The following is a 21781-nucleotide window of genomic DNA, read 5'->3' on the forward strand; positions in this document are numbered from 1 at the left end:
TATTTTTAAAAAATTGTCTAAGATTCAAATTATAAAGTCTCAGCACAACGTTCTTTTAATCTTAAAATTTTGTTATTAGTAGAAAGGGCAAAAGAGTAAAAACTTGAAATGTTGAATATGAAAATAAGAAGTTTTTTATTGCTGACATTGGAGATGTTTTTTACAGCAAACATAGGCATATCGTGCTTCTAATATCTTCCTATCGCATTTATTTTGGAAAAAAAGAAATTGAGTTTAACCTTTCGCAAAAAGAACATACATTTATTTAACTAATTGATAACATAAGTTTAAGTCTTCTATTCTTGCATCATGGTAATAACTTTACCAAATTAATTTGTTTAAATTTTGTATTTACTCGTACAACCTAACCCCTCAGGCTATAATAATAGATTATAGTCTTGGCCCTCTTTGGGTAATAACAGCGTAACTGATGTTGGGTAATCTGGTTCCAATTAAAATAAAAACGATCTTCCATGTTCAACCAGCTTGAGTAGAGTATAGCCTACCTACTTATAAATAGTTGGAGACTTGAGATGCAGTGGATGACAATTGTGATTCTTTTTCTTCTTCCCTCTTCCTATTTCTGCGGTTGTCTTTTGTGAATTCCCACTTATTAAAAATACTGTCAAGTCGAACGCTTCACGTTTCATTTTTACTTGAGTGGTTTTATTCAAAAACAAAACAATAAAAATGTTACGATAATAATATACTTTCCTTTCCGCCCTCTTCTTCGACTTCCAGCCCCAACATACCTAAGAAAAGAACCGAGAAATAAAAGAGAATCAATGAAAATGTAAACCAGAGCAAGAGGTATAATTTTAAGCCATCCAGGCATGTGTAAATTAGCTGACAAGTGAAGATTGTAAATTCACTCAATGGTAATTAATTCGACTTGGTCTATTTTTGTCCATAGCGTTGTTGGTTGGTTGGTATATTATAATTAATTCTCTTTAAAACTGTCAATTAAATGTCATAAACATTTATATTGAAAACCTATTGTGAAGTTTATGTAAAAGGAAATACAAAAAAAAATACACTAATTCCTCGAATCATTTTCGGTTGGTTAGTTATTTTGTAATATTTTTTTTCGAAGAAAAATGTTATCTTTTAGGATGAATTAAATAAATTGTTTTGTTTTTTTATTTTTGGAAATTGTTTAATGAAGTGAAGCAGTGAAAGAGCATTTAAATTGTTAGCTTATTCTACAGTGTTTGACACACGAACTTGTCAAAAACTGCCTTTTTTGAATACTTCAAATTTATAAGCTAATGACCTTTTCTAAGTGTCGAAAAAATAAAAAACACAACTAAAATAGTCAAACCCTTACATATTTTTTTGGATTGTTTTGGTGTGTCTGTTTTTGGAAATGATACTTTTTTAACAAAATGTTTTTGAAATGTAAAGTAAGACTGTCGAGGTGTTTCCTTAAGAAGTTTTAGTCTACTCTTTTGCAGTATTAGTTTTGAACTGCATGTTTGGTAACTAAAAGATAAAAGAATTTACCATCAAAATAAGTTTCTCTTCAAAAATATAACCTTATAACTTTCTTAAAAAAACTATTTATTTTTTTTGAAAAAAATTAGCTCGTTTTTTTTTAATCATTAAAATCGGATCATTAGTTCCTTCTAAAATTTTAAGATAAAATAAGAGTTCTACGAGTATTAGTTATATTCTTCTTTAAAAAGATGTTAAGTTAAGAAAAGAAAATTAAGAGAAAATTTCATAAAAATCTATCATACCGTTTTTAGGAATATTTTAATTTTTGACCAATAAATTATTTGGGAACTACCGTTATTATTGTATATAAAAATGAACATTTTTATTTTGGAATTTTGACCTATAAATTTATCTGGGAGCTACAGTTATTTTTGGTCATAAAAAATGAAACTTGCTGAGGGAGTTCTAGGCTGGATTAAGACCAAAATATTCAGCAATAGATAACATTTTTCTATTCATCAACTTGGCAGAGAATTTCTTGAAATAAAGGAAAAAGCTGCAGCTTTGGATACAATCGATCGAGGTGCAGTATTCTATAAGCTGTATATAGTCTTGGAATATCATTGAAGTTTGGTCGCGTTCTTGAGCACCTACATAGAGAAACAAGAGCGGCTGTATGGATAGGTGAAGAACTTTCAGATTGGTTTGAAACCTCATCGGGAGTGAGACAAGATTCTACATGAAGACCTACTTTGTTTGCACTATTTATAGACGGCTTTTTAGACTACCTGCCGGGTGGAGTGAATTTCGCAAGGATGCGGATTAGGGAGCTTCTGTTACCATAAAATATAGTCATGTTGGGCATTCACCGGAAACTCTGGAGCTCATCATTAACAGGGTTTACCAGTATTGTCAGCTATATAATTTAATAGTGAATGTATAGAAAAATCGTAGGTTATGATTATTAAAAGTGGTAGTGGACGTAATGCATGAATTGAAAAATGGAGCATTAATTTAAAAAATATGGAATGTGTGCGAGACTACAAATACCTTGGCACTACTGTTACAAACAATTTAAATATGGAAAAACACTTGAAGGAGAAATTGGAAACAATGCTTCATCATGAATGAAGTGTAAAGCACACAGTAGCAAGTTTAAAGTATTTGAAGCAGTCGCGGAGAGCATACTTTTATATGGATCGCAGGTTTAAAAATGTAAGAAGTACAATTCGGTTGAAAAACTCCTAACGCACTTTATGAAAATAATTATTAATTTGCCGAAAATACGCCAAACTACGTAATAATGCTGGAAACGGGTCTCTCTTCTTTATTTATAAAAACATTGAAGCTACAAGCGCACTTTTTACTTAACGTTTTTAAAATGAATGATTCACGGGTCGTGAAAAGAGTGGCCACAAAAGCGATACAAGATCAAAATAGTTGGTATCGAGAGCGGCAAGATCTTGCTGGGGAATATCAAATTAATTTTAATTTACCCATCGAGGATTTAACAACCACTAAAAACATTTTGTATGAAGTCGTTTTAAAGGTTGAAGAGAAATGTAGAGCCGAATAATTGCTGAAGCTTTTAATTCCTTGTACAGAACAACTTCCAGCAGATTAAATCATAAACTCACAGAGAACAACTATTTTAAGGATTCCAATAATGTCCGTGTGATTTCTATGATGGTTAGAGTACGTTGTGAACTATTAGATTGAAATTTCATACCACACAGACCGAGTTTACCCCTAGATATGTGCAACCTATCAGAAAGAAAGGATACTGTCCACTTCTTGGGAAAAAGCCCCCTTATCAGAGAAATCGGAAGGAATGTATGCAGAAAAGACTTTTTATCGAAAGATCTAGTGATAAGTTTATTGAATGAAATGAATGTTGTCAAACTTTAGCTTACAGTGCTTATCGTGGGTATGTTCAGACGTTGGTGGTTCCGGGAGCTCAATACGGAGTTCTTCAATCTATGAGGTGTTCTTCGAATCTCTTTTTCTGTTCTACAAAAATTATTTCAATAACATATCTTTCAACTTTTTCTAATAAACAATGGCTATCTCTCCAAATGCAAATGTATTTTGTTTGTTGCATTTTTTTTAGCTGTTGAGCTGTCAGACAAAGCAAATGTTCAGCAAATTTGAACTAGACCTTCCGTTTGGAGTCACATTGCGTAACATTACGTTCTTGTCCTTACGATTGTCAAATGAAACATGGGGTCGTAGCTTTATTGTGATAGCATGCTTTGCATTCCTATGGCTGATCTCGTAAACGTCAGGCGAAGCCGAAACTGAAGCGTGTTTGTGTTTCAGCCATAAGGGCTTCTGCCAAAGTTTTTGTCAAAAAATAATGATCTGCATTGGACTAGATTCAGAAAAGATTCTTTACAATTAACATTCAATTTCAGAATGATAGTTAAAAGTCGTTTATGCCCTGGTTTAAACACCTTGTTAAAACAACCTTGACTTTGTTATTTTTTTCTTATACCTTTTAACTATTCTGTCAAAATTTATGGTACAACCCAAATGGTATGTCTGTTATTGTTTTTGAATATTATTATCAGCTAGGTCTACAAAAGACTTGACTAGGTTCGATTTTGCCACACCTTTCAGACTTAATTTTATCATGTTTATCACGGTTACGGATAGAAATTCTTTTTTCCTAGACTTATGTAGGCTTTAATAAGTCTAACAAAGTTTTGTGAATGAGCCTTGGCTATGAACATGCAAAAACATCTCTCTCAGAACAAAACTGAAACAGAGAACTGCAGCTTAGAATTAAGTTTAAACCAAATCAAAATAAATCTTAAGTCTCCATAGTTTTTCACTTTTTATTCCTTATTCCTCAATTTGAACAACATCTCAATTTTCAGCTGTTACATGTTCTTAAGAACCAATAAACCAAATTTCTGGCAATACTTAAAGTTGAACTTGAATGGAGTTCAATACCAAGAAGCTTATTTTTGCTTAATAAATAATTCTGAATAATTTAACTAGAAAATCAATATTTTCTAAAATCGGTGCACTTGTTTTACTGCATATCCAATCCTAGATTCTTATATTGAGCAGTTCGCCATCTGTGGAAACAAAAGTCCCCATTTCAAGAACAACGTGCCACACTAAATGGGAGTATGAAATTTAGTACTCATTTGGTCATCATCGTTTCAAAAGCAAACCCCCCTCAGACTTCCAAAAACATCATCAGCATCATCATCATGACATGACAGAAGGAGTAAAAACAAAAACAAAAACCACGCCATTTGTCGGTCCGTCCTTCGGTCGGTCGTCTATACGTCATCAAACCAAGTGTGGGGGTCGGTTTTATGGACAATTGCTTCATAAAAATTCAATCAAATCAATTTATGCAAATTAATCGCTCGGAAATCGGCGCACACATGTCTAATTCAATAAGCGACATCGTTGTCGTTGATGACAAAAAACAACGTCAACGATGAAGAGCGGCCGTCGTCGTCGGTCGGAACGACACGAAACCCCTTGTTTGGAAGGCATAGGTAAGGTATGTCTATTTTTGTCCATAGATTCCGGTACAAAGTACCTAAGCATACGAGAGCATTGTGGGATTCCATGAATTTGTCTTTGAGACGATGAGACATGAGACGATGATGGAACAACGAACAACGTTTCATCGCTACGCTAGCATTCCGTCGTCGTCGTAAAGTAATTAGCACATTCTATATGTTGTGTGTCCACTATGATGATGTCCAGTTCAGCCCAGTCCGGGCCTTGATGCTACTGGTTATCTCTCCATTACCATTGAATACTTGTTTGTTTCGTCTTTTGCAACACTGCTCTGTAGGTAAGGTACTCCTAAGTCGTTAGTTCAAGCTTCTTGGCTTTGCTTGACTTGACTTGACTTGACTTGACTTGACTTGACTTGACTTATGGCACACTATACACTCCGACTCCACTCGTCTCGTATATGTGTACTTTAAATTGAAGTGCTAACAAACATAGTTATGATGATGATGATGATGAAGACGAGAATGCGACGATGAAGTTGGATAGAAGTTCTTGGTCTTGGCCTGGTCGTAGCTAAATTAGCAAATAGTAGCTCAAGTGGCGTATAAATGCGGCAAATGGTGACATCTTTTTCTGTTTAATGTTTAATGTTTAATGTTCGCCCATAAATGTGTTTAATATGTCCATTGCACCACATCCAGTTCATTGCACTGTGCGGGCTTGTTGTTTTTGTTTTTGTTTTTTTTGTTTTTCGATTTTGTTTGTTGAAATAAAATTGTTTGAGCAATGTAAATAAAACCATGTGAACAGATGAGCTGTGGAATTTATGTACAATGTAAATAGAGGAGTATTTTACCAATTTCAGTGGCCAAATTTGATCATTGAAATTGAAAATGTCAATTGGATAACGTGGCAGAACGAACCCAAGATCGATGGCAGCATTCTCTAATTTTTTAAGTTTTGGATTATTCTTAAGATTTAAAAAATCGGTGAGTTAAAAATGAGTTACAATTTTTTATCAATGATCTGTTTTTTGATATTTTATTTACCGCGTAATGTACGAAAAGTAACTACTTGCGAATGAACAAATTCAACTAATAAAATAAAAGATGAGTTTGACAGGTGTCAAATACCACAGCTGCATCAGTTCGAACCAAGAAACTTTGTTTTTTATTTCCATTAAAAATTTTAGAAATAATCAGCTTTTGGTATTTGATTGATAAGAAATACATTATCGTAAACAGCAAACATTGAAATAATGTCATATGACAGATATAATGTGGGAAATGTCAGTATGACCAACTTGATAACACCAAATGAATGACCAACTAGTTCATTGTTATCCGAAATAATTTATTCCTGTTTGTTTGTTCGGCGATCAATTGTTGTATTGGGCAAACATTCAACTAATGCTATGACACTTTAATTGACAGATGAGTTTGACAGATGTTAATTGCCTAAAATCATAAAATGAATGACTATTAAGTTATTTTTTATAAAAATTTCTTGAAATAAACAGTTTTGTAGTCCAATCGATAACCGATCTATTATCGTAAAGGCCAAAAATTTAACTAATGTTATGAAACTTAAAATGACAACTGAGTTTGACAGATGTAAATCTTCAGTTTTTTTTAAATGGTCCGAAAAAACAGTTTTTGTGGTCCAATTGTTGAGCGATCCGTTTTCGTAAAGGACAAGCATTCAACTGATATTATGACAATCAATAATTTTAATAGCAATTCAAGAGCTGTCAACTTGTAACCACAAAACTAAGCACCCTTTCGTTTTTGTATTAAAACTGTCCGAAATAATCAGTTTTTGTTGTTTGATTATTCAAATCATGAAACTTCAAATGACATCTAATGTTGACAGATGTCAAATGCCAGTGCAATCAACTTGAAGCCACAAAATTAATGACTGTTTTGTTCTATTTCTTGTATTGAAACTGTTTTGGAAATTGACTTATTAATTAGCAAAAGATTCAAACACTTCTCTATTGAACTTCATTTGAATCCTTTTGGAATTTTCGATGGATATTTTATTCTTTAAGAAACAATGCAGTAGTCCTTCCTGAAATAATCAGTTTTTGTTGACAGGTGTAAAATATCAGTGTAACCAACTTGAAATCACGAAATTAATGACTGTTAAGTTCTATTTTTCATTGCAACTGTTTTGGAAAATGATTGAAATTGGAAAGAGATTCAGGCACATCTGTATTAAATTTCATTCGAACCCTTTTGAGATTTCAGTTGAATATTTTATTCTCTAAGAAACAATGCAGTAGTCTTTCTATTTTTGGTCTATTAGTTTGGATAAATATCCCCATGTAGTCACGATAGCGATCACATAGCGCACAGACAGCAATTAAAACACTTCCAAAAGCTAATATTTCGAATGATGCCGCCGTCGCCGGCCGTCGCCGATGCTATGCCTGCTGCCGCGCCGCCGACATGACGTATAAATGCAGATAAAACTGCTGCGAATATATCATCCATTTGTGGGGCACAATCAGAAAAGAAATAAAACCAAACCAAATTTTTTGGGAAAGTATCCGCGGAATGCGAAGTATCCTTTCCCGTCATGAAGTAAGTATGCACACCAGTTAGCCTCAGAATGCACATTGCATGCTTCCAAATGGAAGCCAAAGCCAAAGTCGATTTGCCCAGAGAAGAGATTGAGAGCCTCCCCAATCCCCATATACAATTCATCCACTGTATAGTACACAGTGATGGTGCGTTCGATTGCAAGCAAGTTTTCTGCCTCAAAAGGCCGAAGGTATTTCTCATGGACGGTTTTTCATATTCATAAAGCGCACAGCTGAATATAGTATCGTAAGTTACTAGTTATATGGCGTTAAACTAGTGCCGAAGTCGATAGCATCTAGAATGCAACAACTATAACACTGACGACGACGTCCACGATGAACGATGACGATATGGCAAGGCTTTATAAACTTTGACTGCATATTACTTTCGTTTGGATGCGGATGCTCTTTTGTTGGAACCAGGACTTCATGGAATTGCGACGCCCGAACGTTGCGTTTCGAAAAATCAAAAATAATGCAGTATGACGACTGACTTGACTTGACTACACCATTTCGTTTACACTATTTTCTGGAGTTGAAAAGTTGTGCAAAGTTGTTTTGGAGTTAAAAAATAAAATAAAAAAAGATTTTCGCTCGTTGCCCCCTGTGAGGTTTGAACTCACGACCCCTGGTTTACGAGACCAGTGCTCTACCACTGAGCTAAAGGGGCTCGATAAATGCCGTTGTCCAAGTTCTCATTTAACTGTCTTGTAACTTTGGTGCATGAAATTTGATTTGTTGTTGTTGTTTCCTTAAAGAGAGTATATGACTGTGCAGTGTCAATGTTGTTCTTATGTTCTTTTGATAAGGGGTAGTTTCTTTCTTTTTGTGTTTTTCTTTTGGGTTTGAGTTAGGGGATGCAAATTCATGGATTTTACGGTGTTTTAAATTTTGAGATTGTTATTTTGTGATAAGGGTTGTTTTTTCTTTGTATGCATTCATGTATTGTTGTTAGTATTTTCACGGTGTACGAGTAAATCGGCGGCGTTACAATAAAAATGAGCAATAAGCTTAAAAAGAAAGATTGTTAGGGTAGTTGTTGTGGCTCGTTGGTCTAGGGGTATGATTCTCGCTTCGGGTGCGAGAGGTCCCGGGTTCAATTCCCGGACGAGCCCAAGGAAAGAACTCTACTTGTATTTTTACCAAAACCAATTACGATCATTGATCGAGTTGTTTAAAGTAAACAATTAGAATGTAAATCTCAGTTAAAAAAGTACAAATTACACTTGGAGCATGTGCTACTTGCACATGCAATAAATGCATACGTAGTGTGACCCCTAGAGGGCCACTCGTTAAGAGAGCCCATCTCTGGTTATAAAAGTGATTGGGTCTGCAAGGTATCGAGTTTAGTGCTAATTTTTTATAATTTTTCTTATATTTTTTTCTTTTTAATTTTTACATACAAAAATTATTAAAATTTAATTTTATATTTGTATTTAGTTTTTAAGTTAAAATATAACATTGTAAAATTCACTGAGGATATCCCTCAAAATGAATATATTATTTATTTGTTACTATGGACAATTTTAACGATTTATAGGCTAAGTAAAGTTAACAGCTGACAATTTTTCGTATTATTTAGGCTTTTCAATAATTTTTTTGGAATATCAACTCCAAAGTTGATATAAAACTTTGTTGCAAATTCTTCCACCCCTCGACCGACCCGATACGGACTGATTATATACGAATATTTTTTAACAATGTTGGATTTTCGAATCAAATAATGCCGAAGACCGAACGCGACTTAAATTCTTTTTACTTGTTTTCAAATTAAACTAAATTAAGTTGCACGCCAACGATGTGCCGCGAGAATTATGTTTACAATTTACGAGAAACGTCAGTCGGTGTCAAACAGTTGGAATAATTCACCACAGGTAGCAATAAAGGTATTGCCAGCACGGTAGCTCAGCCTAAGGGGAGGTTTTGATTAGGCATTTATTTTATTGATCGAAGTGAAAAAAAAAATTAAATAAAATTGACACTACACGGTTTTGACCGTACGGAAAAAACCGGACGGCATAAACCGGATGAATGGCTAATTACACATTATACGGTTTTAACCGTACGGTAAACGATATATGCAGCTTCTGTGCTTATTATACTTTTTCACAGGTTTAGTTCGAACGAATAAAATCGTATGATGTGAAAACATGCATTTCCTCACGTACGCCACTGAGCTTATCGAGCCGTCCGGCTGCCGTATACTGTAGTGGTAGTGCACTGTTGCTACACGGTACGGCGCCGGCATTTTTCCGTGACCGTATAATATGAAAGCGTATATGCTCTTCTTCGCGCCTCTAACAAAATGTCGCCGTCCGGTTTTTTTTTGTCGTACGGTCAAAACCGTGCTATGTGAAACGAATCTTAGAGTGATTTTATATCGTTAATACAGGGTGGGCCGTTAATAAGTGCACTTTTTGTCTCGCTCTAACTCCCGAACGAAATAACCGAGGCTCGCGGGGATGGTATCTCCTTGCAGCTCGAGATCTAAATTTTTAGTCGCAATGAGTCCGTTCACGGGAGAGCAGCGCGCTTTCTGCGTTCGCGCCTTTTATGAAAACAATCGCTCATACGTGACTGTTCGTCGGCTTTTTCGGGTAAAGTTTAGATTACGCAACATCACCGAGTGTCCAAGAACGAATGTAATCAAAAAATGGATCGTAACATTCGAGGCAACGGGATCAACGCAAAAACTTCGACCTACAGGACGCCCAAGTTCCAGGCGGACTGCAGAAACAATTTAACGCGTACAAGCTTCTGTGCGCGAGGATCCAAGAACCCAGAACGACTTTACGTCGCATTTTACGGGATGATTTGAAGTTATACCCTTACAAAATTCAGATTGTCCAAGATTTGAAAGAATCCGATTTTGTTTCACGGTTCAATTTCGCAACAGAAATGTTACGGAGATTTCCTCACTTCAATAACATTATCTCCCCAGACGAAGCTCATTTTCATGTCAACGGATTTGTTAATCGACAAAATTGTCGATACTGGGGAACAGAAAATCCACGCTTGAATCATAGACGACCGTTACACTCTCCCAAAGTGACCGTTTGGGCCGGAATAGCCAAGTGGGGGATCATAGGGCCGTATTTTTATGAAGATAGATACGGGCGTAATGTTACTGTTAATTCAGAGCGTTATGTTTCGATGCTTAGAGATTTTTTAGCTCCAAAACTGCAAGAATCGAGTGGTTACACTATTCACACCTGGTTCCAGCAAGATGGCGCTACCAGCCATACAAGTAACGACTCTCTGGAGGTCGTTAGAGAAATGTTTCCTCGAAGGTTGATATCGAGGAGGGGTGATATTGCTTGGCCACCCAGGAGCCCTGACTTAACGCCACCGGATTTCTTTTTATGGGGCTACCTCAAGAGTAAGGTGTACTCTAATAATCCTTCAACGACGGCTGAATTAAAAGCGAACATTGAAGAAGAAATCCGCTTAATCACTCCGCAACTTTTGACAAAAGTGTTCCAAAATCTCAGAGTCAGATTGGAAGAGTGCTGTAGGCGAAATGGACAATATTTGGATGATTCAATTTTTAATTTTTTTTAAGTTCACTTATTTACGGCCCACCCTGTACTTTATGATGGGCCCTCGGCCTATGCCTTTTCCGAGTTGTTAAGCCAATATGTGGAACAACCCTCGCACAGATCATTGGAATAGAACCCTTTCGCACACTTTAAATTTGCTTTCCCAAAATGCTAGAAGAGCAGGTCACTGGCTGATGGTCCAGGTTTCTACTGAACTCTTCCAGAAATTTTGGGTCGCAGTGAGAATTGTTAAGGAGTGGTAAACAAAAAGGAAGGTGAACCGTAGTCAAAAAACTGTTTTATTAAATGCAGAAGCAAATGCTTTTGCTCTGAGGTATTTTAAGTAAATACTAATTTTAGTTTTGGATGAATTTTTGTATATGCCAACTTAAAAATTCTTTAGCATTTACTTTTTCTTACTGAAGACTGAGTCCAAGCTCGAAAGGTCAAAATCAAATGTACGGATAAATAGAGCCGTCGAATCAATTACTCTAAGTTCAACAGAATTCGTTTTGCTTGGAGATGATTTCTATGAAATCAGAAATCAGGCTTATGACCCATTTTAAAAAGAAAGAGATGAATAGGAAAAAGTATTTGATAAATTCCACTTTAAGGAGACAGTGTGCTAAAAAAAAAACTGCGTACGCCTTAATTTTCATAAATGTTCAAAATTTAATTGTAGCCTGTTTTGTCTTGCACAACGATGCAAAATATTTAAAGGACAACAAAGACTATTAACCATTTCAAGAAACAGAAAATAATATAGCTACACTGTGCTAAAAAAAAATTGGCGCACCTTGAAGTTTCGCAATAATTTCAAATATGCAAAATAATATTATCTACATAATAAACAAATGGGAATAAATTTTGAATACAAAATAAAATAAATGAGTTTTTGTTCACTGAGTAGTGTTTTTTGTCTCCCCTATCGCCCCGGCATAATGTTTTTGACCAGATATCAGCCCACTTAGTGTCTCGTGAAGAGCAGGGCGCTTTCTAATCATTTCCTTACAGCAGATCGAATATATGTTCGATGGGGTTCATGTCCGGGATCATGTTCGGCCAAGCCATCACATCGATTTCTACTTCTTCCAGGTAGTTCGTTATGGACCTGGCAACGTGAGGTCTCGCATTATCTTGAATTAGCAAGACATTTCTTGCCAACAAATGCTGCGAAAGAAACCACGTATTCTTCCAAAATGTTGGTGATGTAACAATTGGATTTCACCAATCATTTCACTATGCACAGCCCAATTATTCCGTGCACGGAAATTTCTGCCCACAATATGACGTAACCTCCCTAGAAATTTCCCGTTGACAACTGTTTTTGAATTGTATCTGCCACCTGATCTTCTCCACAATCTTTTACGTCAATCTGGTGAGCGTAAACAAATCTTGGAATTATGAGTGAAGAGAACTGGACCCTAGTCGGCCTCGGTTCAATCTTGCTTAAGGCGAGCAAATTCCTTTCGCTAGTGCTGTATCGTGAGCCAAGGTATGCAACCAGATCACTCTCAATTAAACGCCACCCCACCGTTTAAGCATTCAAAGTTATCCCCCTCACTGACTTAAGTCTGTGACACACTTCAACCGCTGTTTGGTGACGATCTCGAAGGCTTTGAGGCATCTAATATCTCTGCAAAAATAAGGCGGTACATTATCAAAATAATAAAAACACATTATAAGGTATGCCTGCGCCACTTTTTTTGTAACTCTAACAACTCTATTAAAACTCAAAGATTACAATTTTTTTAATTTGCTGAAAAGATGTACATTAATTTTAACTAGTAGAATTTTGGTATTTTTATTCAATATACTCATATTTGCTTCGTCCTTACGTAAATTAAATACAAAAAAAAAACATTAAAAAAATATTTCCCACGTTTTTATAATAATTAAAGAAAATTTCATGACCAAAATATTGAAACATCTTTTTTTCCATTTCAAAGCTATATACTTCTAAAAGGCAACATCTACAAGATGAATTCGGCGGACAAAAATTTGCATGCCTTAGGTTCCCATTACTTTGCTTTCCACTCGAAATAACGAATTAAGATTGACATAGGAGCTCGAGGTGATGGATGTTTACAATAAAAAGAAGTAATTATATCTTTTTAAACCGTTAATTCTTAGACAAATCGAAAGACGGATACGGATTGGAAGTTATCAGTGATGGTAGCATCCCAGCCTCTTTGTGTGTTTGAAATCCCGTCAAAAACTTTTTTGTATGCATACGAAACGAAGCTAATAATGAAAATCGGAGTTTCTACCTTAAATTTAGTATTTAATTAAAATTTGTAAGTAATGCAATATAACAATATATACAAATTTAGGAAGTCAACTTTTTTAATTCTTTTATGTTGAGAAAAACTAAAGTTGATAAACTCTAAAATTGAGAATCTTGAGTTCAGAATGACAACTGCGAATAAAGAAAAATTAAATCTATGGTTAAGACAAAATCTTTAGGTTTATATCTTTGACGTTAGGCAATAAAGACTTAAGTCAGAAACTTGTCGAACAAGCTTAATAAACGTAAGAGGTTAATATCAAAACAAGTATGAATTTGTCTGTCTTATTGTCCAAAGACTAAATTAATACGATATTTAGCAGTTGTTCTAGATTTAAGTTTTACGTATCAATTAAAAATCCATTCAATCCAATTTTTTTACTTTAGACCTTTTTACTTAACGCCAAAGATATTTACTCCGAGTAGGGAAAATAGCTCTTAAGTACATGCTACCAACATATAATTTTGAAGTAAAACCGCATTTACATGTCTTCTTGAATCATTTTATGATTGCAATTTGAGTATTCACTTAATAAAAGTTTCAAGTATTACAATTTAAGAAATATATATGTAGTTTAAAAATGTTTAAACTGTTTTGATTATGTTTCCACTCTTTTAAAGTATATAATACATACGCTTAGTCCCAAAAGTCTCCGTACAGCAGCCTAATTTGAGTGTCTTTTTGAAAAAAGTACAAGAAATAAATGTAAAAACCAAAGTGATAACATTTAAAGAAATGTAGTTTCCACCTTCACCTTCTTACCAAATTTAAAAAAATTGTCATTGTGATTTTCAAAATCCTTATTTTCAATATATTGTTATAGTAAATACTTATCTCAGAATAAACATTAACAAAAAGAAAGCTGCTTTGCGGAAACTTTTTGGACTATGTGTATGCATATATCAACCTACTTTTGTCTGAGAATTTTCAGCTTTTTGTGCATCAATTTAAAAATTCTTTTATATTTCATTTTGGGTTAAAAAAAAAAAACAAATTCCTTCAAAAAATATTTGGTTAGGTTTAAAAAATGTCTTGCTTGTATGAAGTAATTGAAAAAATGACCAGTAACGCTCGTGTGTTTATCTATTCAATTGCATTCATGTGGAACGACGACACTTGAGAAGGGTAGTTTTGTTCCTAAAAACAAAAAATAAAACTCTTCCATAACGCTTATATAAGGACGAATATTTTGTTTGTTATTTTTTTTGGGTTAAAATCCGCACGAAAAAGGGGTAAACTTTGGCGTTAAAAGTTCCCACAACTTTTAGTAAACATTCATAAATCATTGCACAGATGAAAATAGAAACAAAAGATTCCTTACTTTTTTGTTTGCTTCCGATGCTCCCATTCTACACTATGTCTGCATCTTTATATTGGATTGCGAATCAAGTTTATTGCTGCAAAGGTGCCCAAGAACGTTTTCCAATTCTTCTACAAGCTTTTATTTTTCTTTGTATTCTTCGTATCCAAGCTATGTGGGAGCGTATAAACTTTTCCAATGCATAGCCGTAACTTTTCATAGCAATAAAAACATCATCCTCCAGGATCCCATAGTCTGGAATCTGGATTGAATGGGGTGGTAGACGTTATTGAGATTGCCAAAGTGATGTAGAGCATTAACGCTTAGGTGGTCACCACCAAAATAGCAAAAACACATCTTCCATAACTAAGGTAAACTTCTTCAGAGATAAAGTTGTTTATATTTAAAATTCGAACTCACGTTTCGCAATCAAACTTTGAAGAAAATTTCCTCATTCTTTCTTTTATTATCTGCTCGAGATGTGATGACACTTAAATCCCTTTTCTCCAAAAGGGTTGTAATTATTTTTCAAGTTATAAGATCTTTATTAGCATCACTCTTGTAAGTTTCCTTTTCTGTGATTTATTTGGCGAAAAACCGCCATTTAGTCCTTTTGAATATAAATCTTCCTGTTTAATTTTTCTACGTTAAATTCGTGGGTAGGTTTAGAAAAAAAGTCAAGCTTTTCGTGACTATGTAACTTGTTCATTCTTTATTTGAAAAATAAAAGGCCAAAGGACCTCTCTGGACTTTGTGACTTTGTATACGAGTATATTCGCTGAATGATTTTAATTAAAATAACTCTCGTCTGGTAATGGAACCGTTTGCACAATATTTATTGCAGTTTGTTCTTATTTTTAATTACTCCCTTGAGAGATGATGGCTAATTGTGGAAGTTTTTTTTTCTTTTTATAGATGATGACGATGGACGTCACCAAAACGGAACCCTCTGCGGGTCCTAATAATCCCAACAACAATAATCAACTCTGTGCCGGATGCGGCAAACACATCCAGGACAGATATTTGCTGCGGGCCCTGGATATGCTTTGGCATGAAGATTGCCTGAAGTGTGGTTGCTGTGATTGCCGACTGGGTGAAGTCGGCTCCACTCTATATACCAAAGGCAATTTAATGCTTTGCAAAAGGGACTATTTAAGGTGAGTTAAATAACATTCCACACCCTTTGGAGATTTATGAATTTACTAACGCTGCGTCAAAAATAACATTTATCAATTATAAAATTTTCTAGAAATGAAATCACCATTTTTTGCACCAAAATGTGTTTGGTTACCCTTTAATCCATCAATGTAGAATTAGAACTTAGACCAGACATAACATGCTTTACGAAATGTCAAAATGAACGCATTCAGAAAGAAATCAAATATAAGTGAGAAGTTGCATGGGGACTTTTCGATGATTATATGATTTATTTTCTTATTTCTAATTATCTGTTTCCAATTGTTCAATATTAAATAAGGGGGTTCTACTTTCTTAGCTCAGATAAGATCACTAACCAGAGCCTGATCTCATTAAGAGCATTCCGAGCAGAATTTGATTAAAAATGCTCCGATCTTTCTTACCACCTAAACAAACTTGAAGTCTACCGCACTTAGCTTTTAACTCCATTAACTCGGTCATTCTATTCAGAGCTCTTAGGCTCGTTTCACACTACACGGCATAAACCGAATCAATGACTAATTTCACATTATACGGTTTTAACCGTACGTTAAAACGAGATATATGCAGGTTTTCTGTGCAAAGTATACTTTTTCGTCGTGTCTTGAAGTGGCTGATCGAACCGTGCCACACGAATTCGTCACGCACGCCACTAAGCTTATCGCGCCGTCCGGCTGCCCTATACTGTAGTGGCAGTAGACAGTTGCTACACAGAGGCGCGGTGCCAGCATTTTGCAGTGACCGTATAATATGAAAGCGTATATGCTCTTCTTCGGGCCTCTAACAAAATTTCGCCGTTTGGTTTTTTACCGTACGGTCAAAACCGTTTAGTTTGAAACGAGCCTTAGAGCCTAAAACAAGCTCTCATTGAAAAAGATTATTTTTGACAGCTGTGAGCTTAAAAGAAAAACTCCCAAGGGCTACGGTTTCTGTTGATAGTCAGTCTGTCGATACTTCTGCTCCCTCTACCTTTCTCTATAAATATGATAGGGAACAGCTTTAGTCAAAGCGACTATAAAATTACCACACGGTCCTTTTTTAATGCGATAGGGACCGGTGATGGTGAGCGTATCCGTCTGCCCCTTTATGTTTTTGACCAAACGACAATTGATCAATTGATATTTGATAATTAAGGCCAATTAAATGGATGGGGACAACTATCGTCAAAAACTATTATTACTTTATCAAACGAACGTTCTTTTACGGTGATATTATTTTTACCTATCCGATCAAAAAAGAAAATAAGTTAGCTTTACGTTTTGACCAAACGAAAGTCGGTCAATTGATATTTGATAAGCAAGCCCCAAACAAATACATCAATACAAAGATGTACTGCTAGGGCGCTGATCCATTCACTTGATAAAATATTGTGATTTGTTTCAGACAGTTTTAGCTATCATTGAACACATTATTGAAAAATGCTTCGGGTTGCAATTGATTTCAAATTTTAAAATTAAGTTAGTTTTAAAAATACATTTTAAAAGACTTAGATTATTAAATAAATATTTTTTTTTTATTTTTCTTGTTTATATAGATTGTTTGGAAATACGGGCTATTGTGCTGCTTGCAGCAAAGTTATACCAGCTTTTGAAATGGTTATGAGAGCAAGAACGAATGTCTACCATCTCGAGTGTTTTGCGTGTCAGCAGTGTAATCATAGGTAAGTTTTAGCCACAGAATAATTTAAAAACATAAAACTCAATGAATAATATTTTACAGCCTGTTAGTCGAATAAATCCCTTTTTAATCTGCCATAAAATAATCCCTCAATAGTCCTTTAAATTTTATTACACTGATGCTTTGCATTTATATTTATTATTCAACCCTTTTCTTTTTTTTATTGCCATTTCGATTTGTGTATTGTATACTGTGGCGACTATACTGAAGCTGGATTGTATTGTTTTCGAAATATATACCAAAGAGTTTTACCGCTTGTAGCTTTATGAAGCCAATTCTGAAAACAACCCCGTGGGTGTACTAATGAAAAATCGCTGAATTTATTTCGGATCCAATTCTTGAAATGTCACTCATGAGAATATCGCAGTTTGGCAATTGAATGGGAACCAGGGAGGGTGAGTGAATCCAGCTCCAGCCCCAGTCCCAGTGCCATTCCCAGGAAGGCCTAGCCGGCCGACAGCAAGAATTCACATTACAAATTCATACAAATTGCTGCAGTTTTCCGCTATAAAAACTAAATAAAATATTTAAATTGAAACGAATCGGTTGGGTTACCCATTTTTCCATTGTGTGTTTCAATTTTTTGAATAGCTGAGTTTGAGCTTCGAGAGTTCGAGACAAGGCCAATCTCTATACGAATATATTTGGATATTTGCTTTTAGCCAGGATCACATCGACATTCGACAATAAGAAACACATATTTTTGTATACGTAGTATTTTTATTTTTATTTGTTATGTGCTCAAAAACTCCTACCTGTATATTCACTGGTCACAGCTAATCAATTTTTAAAAATTAATTCAATTGGCTCGAACTCATTGAAGCGTTTCAATCAACATGCAGTCACCAGTGTATCAAATGTAAGGGCAGTCATTCCGTTCGTTGTCGCTGTCGTCTCGATGACGGCTCTTGTCGTATTAATTCAGCATGTGGGCTCTGGGCAGTATATACATCCACCCAATTGTTCAACGGCGGCGGTGGTGGAGGCAAAGTTTGCATAATTTTCTGAGGATATAGGGGCGCGTTGATGTGACGCCGGAACCAAAACCCACATGTTACAAAGTTCCTTTAACACAATCAGAAAAACAGTAAAAATAAAAACAAAGAGAAAACAATCGGTTTTTCTCTTTACATCACAGAACAAGTACCTACCCACCCGGAGTAACCACCGATATTGTCCTGCCACATGTTGATATTCAAATATCTACCTACGACTTGTTTCTTTTTATTTAAGGCAAACTGTCAATCGATTTTAAATCAAACCATTGTTTTTGATATTCGTGGTTGAACTTATTTGATGCGGGGTTTGAGAAAGAGTTCATTATTTTTGTTCTCTTTTTATTTCGAGTCGAAGCGGAAATTACAAAAAGGCTTACCTTCTACCGACTACCTATACAACTTAAAGGAGGGGTCCAGCGACTGTGAAATAAACTGATTCTAAAATGCAGATTTGTAAAAAGGACATTTCCGGTGAGTGTCCCTGTCGGTCCTAGTGGAATGAGTTCGATTGTTAGAATTCAGAGTGAAACAAACAAAATTAAAAAAATAAAACACTCGAAATCGTGAATTTTTTATCCGTTTATCGTTACCGTTTGCTTCAGGAAATTTCTTCTTGTGAAACACGTCTAAGTATAGGAGTGTAGAGGAAGTCAACAAATATTTAAAGCTATTAAAGCTACATTTAGTGTTTCTGAGAATAATTTCCAATAAATGGAAGTGAAATTGCAATTTTTTCACTAAATGGCGCCCGGGTGGAACTCAGTTTGGAAAAATAGTACTACTTTTTTTGTATTCCCTATTCTCCCTGTCTGTACATAATATCCACTATAAAATAGAAATGAATACATTTATAATTTTTAGCAAATTGCAAACTTTCACTAAATGGCGCCCGGGTGGAATCAGTTTAGAAAAAATCTCCAACTTACTTTATGCACTCACTACTCTTCCTGTCTGTATATAATATTTATTTTAAAATACAAATAAACAGACTTATAATTTTTAGCAAATTGCAAAGTTTTCACTAAATGGCGCCCGGGTGAAGCTCAGTAGAGAAAAAAAATCCCTCTTACTTTATGATTACACTACTCTCCTTGTCTGTCTATATTATTTATTATTAATTTCAAATAAAAACAGTTGTACGGGTGAAAATCAATTTTGAAAAATAGTCTGATTAAATACAAATCAATACATTTATTATAAAATTTTATATTTTTATTTTATTTCTAGGTTCTGTGTTGGTGATCGCTTTTATTTATGTGAAAATAAGATCCTTTGCGAATACGATTACGAAGAACGATTAGTTTTCGCTTCGATGGCTAATCATCCAATGCTGAAGCGTCACGCCAGCTCCATCGGCCAAAATTCTCCTTCGGCTGGTGGAGGTGGTGGTGGCTTATTGGGCGGAGCAAATGGTCAAGTTGGCAGTCAAAATGGACCTCGCACACCAGGTGACCACAATAACAACAACAACGGACCTCAAACACCTACAAATGGCAGCCCCTTTGGAGCTCAATCGCACATGAAAAGTGCCCTTGGGGCGTCCAGCTAAAAGAAAGCCCACGATGGGCTGCCAAAGCGGTACCAAAGAAAATTTTATGCTAGAGATTGACCAACCATTGAACGATATTGAAGTCGTGAGTCAATACTGCAGTAAATAAAGGATATACATACATAATTTTACTGTCGATGGACCCCAGCAACAAAATATAAACTAATTAAAAATTATGTAGTTAATTTTTCTTTTAATTAATAATTAAAATTATTATTTGTTATAATAAATTTTGTATATATTACGTGTATATGAAAATGATAAATGTGCAATGCTAAAGTTGGGGTAAGATAATATTCTTCATAAAACTTCGAAAAGTCTGTGCCAAATATTATTAAAAAAACAACAACAAAAAAAAACTAATTTTATTTTGTATTAGTCATCCCCACCGAAGTTTAACTGTGAAATTCTTGAAGATTTATAAAAGAAAAAAACAAACAAATAAAGTTCACAAGATTCCATCGTCCTCTAAAAAGAAGGAGATAATAATTATCTTATATTAAGTGTAAATAATTAAATTGTTATTTATTTTTTAAGTTATTCTATACGAGGCTGCAAATATATAAAAAAAAACAAAAATCTTAATATTCAAAAATAAATAAATATAAATTAAACTAAAAGAATTAATAACTTGTAATTGTTATTCGTTTTGAAAATATTTTTTGTTTCTTTAATCAAGTGGAGATGTTTTGGTACGTTGTGACACCATCACACATAACACTTTAAAACATTGTACATAATAAATATTTTAATGTAGATAATCAATATTAATTAAAAATAAAAGATTGTGAGTCAAAAATTCTCATTAAAATCAAATATTTAGTGTATGTAAAAAATACTCATTTCGAGATTAAACTAATATTGACCTATTTTATTCAATACTAATTTTATAAAAAAGAACACACAAATATTAAATGGAACAATGTGAATGGAATCCATATAGTAAATTGATGTTTTTAAATTGGAAACTATGAAAGCCTATATGACAAAAAAAAGTAATAAAATCTAGGACTATCCAAACCAAAGAAACTCAAATTGTTTGTATTCATAGATGCTATGAATATCGAAAATAAAAATAATTTAATTAATAAAATAAATAATAATATTCTAAAATTAATACAAAGTAATGTCTTTTATTTCATATAAAGATACAAATTTATCATCAGTGCCGGAGTTAAGAACTAAAAACTGTTTTTAAAGGTAAGTATTGCGTTTAGTAACCTTCCGAGGAAATTGTAACATATGATCAAAATACAATTTCCACCCCCTCGGAGTTGAAAAATAAACATTTGTAAACAAAATGAGTACATTTTTTAAAATTTGAAACATTAGAAGAATATTTAGAAAATGACTGGCTAGAAAATCGGGACCCTTAAAGAATTAAACTTGGCATTTCTTTTTAAGTGTTTAGAGTTCAGGAAGAGTACATTGCACATTTTATTTTCTTAGGTACAATAATTTTTCAAATTTAAGAATATTTTACGAAATGTTTATAGGTTTTTTTCAAAATTGGCAACTTAGGCACCAAATAAATAAAATCGATAAGTTAAAGAAGGAATGCATTTTTTTCAATTTCAATTAAACGTTATTGTTATTGAAGGAATTTATATTTTAATTACTTTTGATTGAAATTGAAAAAATATTTACTTCAATTACGTGTTAATAAAAATAAATTAACATAAACTGGTTGGATCAGTAATTGTATTGCGAAAGACATATAAGTGCTGCTCTGACCAGAGCTAGGGGA

At 34.2% G+C, this 21781-nt stretch overlaps 1 protein-coding gene and 2 non-coding genes across 5 annotated transcripts in view; 2 read left to right on the forward strand and 1 right to left on the reverse strand.

Moving 5' to 3' along the window:
- LOC129948196 (LIM domain only protein 3) overlaps positions 1–21008 on the forward strand; it is an 84430-nt gene extending 63422 nt beyond the window's left edge. For all 3 annotated transcript variants that reach the window (XM_056059076.1, XM_056059078.1, XM_056059079.1), the window contains exons 2-4: positions 15550–15791; positions 17345–17470; positions 19713–21008. In XM_056059076.1, the coding sequence (XP_055915051.1) occupies positions 15550–15791; positions 17345–17470; positions 19713–20034 (690 nt within the window). In that variant the 3' untranslated portion in view covers positions 20035–21008. The remainder of the gene's footprint in view (positions 1–15549; positions 15792–17344; positions 17471–19712) is intronic.
- On the reverse strand, positions 8106–8177 carry Trnat-cgu (transfer RNA threonine (anticodon CGU)). Its single transcript has one exon. It is a non-coding gene; the product is annotated as a tRNA-Thr (tRNA).
- Trnap-cgg (transfer RNA proline (anticodon CGG)) lies at positions 8551–8622 on the forward strand. The gene has a single exon. It is a non-coding gene; the product is annotated as a tRNA-Pro (tRNA).
- Positions 21009–21781: the final 773 nt, after the last annotated feature.

Source organism: Eupeodes corollae, chromosome 2, assembly GCF_945859685.1.
Source record: "Eupeodes corollae chromosome 2, idEupCoro1.1, whole genome shotgun sequence".
In the NCBI taxonomy this organism is placed as follows: Eukaryota; Metazoa; Arthropoda; class Insecta; order Diptera; family Syrphidae; genus Eupeodes; species Eupeodes corollae.